Source organism: Hyposmocoma kahamanoa, unplaced genomic scaffold (genome assembly GCF_003589595.1).
Source record: "Hyposmocoma kahamanoa isolate Upper Pololo Valley unplaced genomic scaffold, ASM358959v1 68, whole genome shotgun sequence".
Classification (NCBI taxonomy): domain Eukaryota; kingdom Metazoa; phylum Arthropoda; class Insecta; order Lepidoptera; family Cosmopterigidae; genus Hyposmocoma; species Hyposmocoma kahamanoa.
This window is the reverse complement of record NW_020653856.1, coordinates 19,395-24,122: the sequence shown is the minus strand read 5'-3', so window position 1 is coordinate 24,122 and position 4,728 is coordinate 19,395. Positions and strand designations below refer to the sequence as shown.

General features: G+C 37.2%; 1 protein-coding gene across 1 annotated transcript in view; it reads right to left on the bottom strand.

Annotated features, from left to right (window-relative positions):
- Positions 1–3,953: 3,953 nt before the first annotated feature.
- The window catches only part of LOC113232272, a 9,377-nt gene continuing 8,602 nt past the window's right edge, over positions 3,954–4,728 (bottom strand). Inside the window, exons 8-9 of the mRNA XM_026466943.1 lie at positions 4,115–4,238; positions 3,954–4,053 (exon numbers count right to left, since the gene is read on the bottom strand). Of these exons, the coding sequence (XP_026322728.1) occupies positions 3,954–4,053; positions 4,115–4,238 (224 nt within the window). The remainder of the gene's footprint in view (positions 4,054–4,114; positions 4,239–4,728) is intronic.

Genomic DNA, 4,728 nt, shown 5'->3' with positions numbered 1-4,728 from the left:
ATTTTTTTTTTCTCTAAAAACCGTGCGGTGTTGCCTAGTAATTTAAGGAAACTAACTAGTTAAATATTATAATCTTCGAATGAAACGACTCACATAATAAGAAGTTCGTTTGATCATCTATTATATCTATAAACAGTCTTAATATGGTATATGTTTAGATAATAGTTCTCTATAAATGGTTTTAGAAAAAAGAAATTGTTCTCATAGACGTACTTCACTCAAGTCAAAATTTTAAAACATTCTTAATACCAAATAACTTAATTAAGTGTAATCTCTTTTAAGATTTACTCCTATAGTACTTATTTTAAGTTCATTTGTAGATCAACTGATTGTTTTTAGTAAAATTGTTCTATACACATCCAGTAAAGTCTATTAATACTCTAAAAACTAGTGTTCTTAAGTTTATTCTAGATATATTTCATTTACAGACAATCTGTAGTATTTATACTTATTAACAAACACGTTATAGAGCGTCTTCTGTAGATTTTATTTAAAAAAACACTATAATTAGGGTTTCTACTCTATTGGACGTTGTAAGTTCGTGCAAAATGGATAAAGTAAAGAATATTAAAAGATCTGGTGTAGGTGGTGGACCTTGGGTATTATGTCTAGAGATGAGATTAACTGCTATATTTGCATAGCGCGCTAAATACAAAATTTTGAAAAAGTGCTAAAATTATAATGTTTAGCAGCTCAAGGTTGTGTGATAACGTAACGAATGGAAAGAGACGTGAAACAGTTGACGCGTGCTAACTTGCTAAGACTAGCATGTATAATCTATCTATAGAATAGTCTACATTTTTTACGGTTAGTTACGACTGGCTTCATTTGTTTTGTAAGTACTACATAACATGGTGGTTACAGGTTATAGAAGATAAATCAACGAGCTTCCCTTCATACTTAAACAATTTACTATTTACAATTTGCACAAAACTTTACACTGGTTATTTACAGTAAATTACACTCATAATAATTCTTTCTCCTACTTATATACAAATATTACAACAAAGTTGTTACCTTTTAATTAAACAAACGCTAAACTAACTAAATAAATCCAAGTAATTATATTTTAATTTAAATTGCTTCACCAGACAAAATTTTGCTAAAGTTCCATCATTAGCTCAAAATCGAAATTATACCTAACCATAATTATAATTTATAACATAACTGCAACTATAATACTTGCTGAGTGCTAAATATAGCATTAGCATTTAGCGTGCTCAAGCGTGAAATTTAACATCAATAAACCAATCAGCTATTTCGAGTTTCGCACCAAATGTTAAATGCTACAAATAATATGTGAAAGTATTTCACGTTATAATTGATTCAATCAATGACAAGAGCCTCAATTTGATATTAATTAGCTCCCCATTTTCACACAGAATATCTATGAAATATTAAGGGAGATAACACAGGACGAAGAAGGATTTTGTTTGTTAGCTGCGTAAGTAAAGCACGGATAGATTGATGGCAATCGACGCATTGAAATATTGTAAAATTATGTCGCTAGATGGCATTTAGTTTAATTATCTTTATGTACTCCAATCCAAAATGAAAAAAGTACGTTTTAATTTTAGCGCCCTTATTTCTTTCACATTATAATTGCTATAATATTTTCTAATTTAACGTTATAATTTGAGCTATACATTATATTAACCATCTCTAATTATGTCACATCATTCGATACATTAGTCGGTAATTCGCGCGCGAGACGGGCATGATTCATTTTTGTTTCTTGACAAATAAATAAACATTGTGAAGTAATTCCGTGTTCTGAAGTGAAAAAACAATTGAAATGAGCGGGTAAACTACTGTACTTCCATGTTGCGTATGTGTATTGTGCCGTCTATCAATAGAATACAGTTAAATCATTGTGTATAACGTGATTGGCGTGAAGAAATAACCTCAATTTTCTAATAACAATTGTATTTCTTCCAACATAAGTTAGATATGTCATTGAAATATATCTGATAGAGAATTCATCCACCTTCCTGGTCATATATAACACATTCCATATAATTATACAGAATAACGTTTTTTTGCAACAAATTAGATTTTTTCAATTGTTTTTTGACCTTGGGTGACGTGTGGAAGGTTGTTTATTGCATAAAATGCACACCATTCCTACAACTTTTACTCCTTATAAAGGTTTTGCTATACGGTCAAAAGAAAAATCGCTCAGAAAATCGCGTTTTGTAGACAATCATAAAAGCTTCACAGGAGTGAATATTCTTCTACAAGATCAACTACAACACTAAAGCAAAGAAAAATAATCTTTTCGTATTATAAAGTTTTTCTGTAAATAAAGCTATAGGCAAAATGCACTGTTTTGAAAAAAGCTTTGAGCCAGCGCCGCGTGAAGTGGGCGCGACGTGTTACGTGCAATGACAGTAACCAGTGTTGTACACGCGTTTTGATAACGGTGATATACATAATTCCGCTTGATAATGAAACACAGCAATCAGCGCATGAGACGCTGGTGGAATGAACGTGAAGGATCACGTGAAATAACAGTAACCATTGTTGCAAAAGACACTTTAAAATATATTTAATTAAACTAAGTGGGCAATTGAATCACAGCGGCTTGGTATTTGGGGACTTTGCACGTCTTCACAGGGTTTATTTTTTCTGACATGCAAGTTCCCTTATTATTTATTTAAAAAGCTATAAAAATACATTGTAGTTATTATTTAACAACATAGATGTTATTATATGCCTTTTTACTTTTTACTAATCAAAGATCGTCGAAACGTAAACTGAGCGTACGTGTGATTGTCATGCGGGACGTGGAATATCGTCAGATGCGCCATATCACGAGACAAACCCGCACACAACTGCTATTTTTGAATGCAGCACGTCGGTAGATACTTCTATAACTGTCGGTGTAACAATACGAATCCTGTCGTGTATTCATTCCACATCAATAGATGAAGTGTAACGATAGCGAATTCGTTCATTGCTGCCTTTTCAGAGCGACTTAACGGGAGGTGACGCTGTAAGCGCGAGTCACGCGGGGCGCAACAGGGAGTGGGAGTAAATAAAACAGAGCATTAGTTCGATCATTGCTTTTATTTTGGAAATTTGAGGTCCTTAACATTACTTATGCATAATTATAAATTCATTGGCTAGCGTTAACCTAAACAACCTGCTTACGAACCAGTCTTCGGCCAACACTCCTCTCCAGCCCCTCTCATCAAATGCAACTTCGGATTCTACCCTCAATACTATTATAAAATACGTTAATTCAATTTATATTTACTTAAAGTATTTTTATACAGGAAAACATCATGTTCTATATATTATTGCTATGAGGTGAGGCGCGTGCCGACGCGTGCGCCTCAACGGCGGTATCACCGTTGCCGTACCTGCTGTAATGTTACGAAGTGGAGACAACCTTCATTAACTACATAATACGTATGTATAATACTCTTGTTAGTACTTCTTTTTTTTATAATTACATCTACAGGTACCTGCCTGCTCACTCGCACTATGTATGTCCATAGTAAGCTGTTTAATATTAGGGAGTAGGTAATTCACCTGTCTTTTAATTCGTTCAGTTTTCAGGAAGAATGGACTCTACTATTCCACCATTAAAATTCTTCAATAGACGAAGATCGACGCTAATACGAGCCAAATGTTGAGAAACATTTGTTTATTATGAAATAAGTTGAGTCGATTTAGTAAAAATACCTAATAGAATTTTTCAGACGGTGTTTTTAACTGATCACCTTTTACAATGGAGACAGTAATCCAATGATACCGGTAGCGTGATGGCGCTTGCCGCGGTTGGACGGATCGAAACTACAAACAAATAAAGTTCACGGAATGTACTGTCGGTTTCACCAGATACGTAGCAATCAGAACTGTACATCTGAACTACGCTGTACACAACCGGCGCATACCACCGACGTTCAAGTTTGACGTCCAGCAGAGGCGCCGTCGCCGGCGAGGGGTCAGGGCGGCGGGGGGCGCGGGGGCCGCGGGGGCGCGCGCGGCACGCGCAGGTACTCGCGGCCCGAGCGCGGGCGCAGCAGGCTCGTGGCGCCGCGCGCGCTGCAACAGACCGCGGTCAGCGCTGGCGCCGGCCGCTGGCGGCGGCTGCGCCGGCACTCACCGCAGGGCGACGGGCGTGTCGCTGGACGAGTGCGACGAGCACAGCGACAGCGTCTCGACGTAATCGGACATGTCGGACGTGCCGCTCGACGTGCTGTGCGTGTCCGCCACCGTGGCGACACCGCCTGATGGGAATTTTAAGCAGTTATAGTTAGTAGTAGTAAACGGGACGTCGATTTCTTACCGAAGCGCTGCAGTCTTTTTTTTTTCATTGCACGCGTTGAAAATGAATATTTTTTCCGTACACTTAACGACATCTTTGACCACAATTTATCTCGGGGTACAGATCGAAATTAAAAATATGAGTGTCGTCAGGACCTGCAGAATTATATTTTTATGCTAATTTCAAAGTTCATTCGTGTCAGCTAACGAACGGCGGAGTGACTGCGTAGCGATTTACGCAATCGGAGTGCATGCCGAGAAAGAATCGTTCACTTCCTCTCCGCCCTTCTACAAACGGGTTACTTTAATATTTATGGCTGATCACAGAAATATGAAATAGTCAGCACTAGCTACAAGTATATTCGTTTTTTTTACTACGACATTTTTAGCTATTTAATTAGAATGATCAATAAGAATGCGCATTAACCGAAACGGTTCGGCGGTAAGTGAACG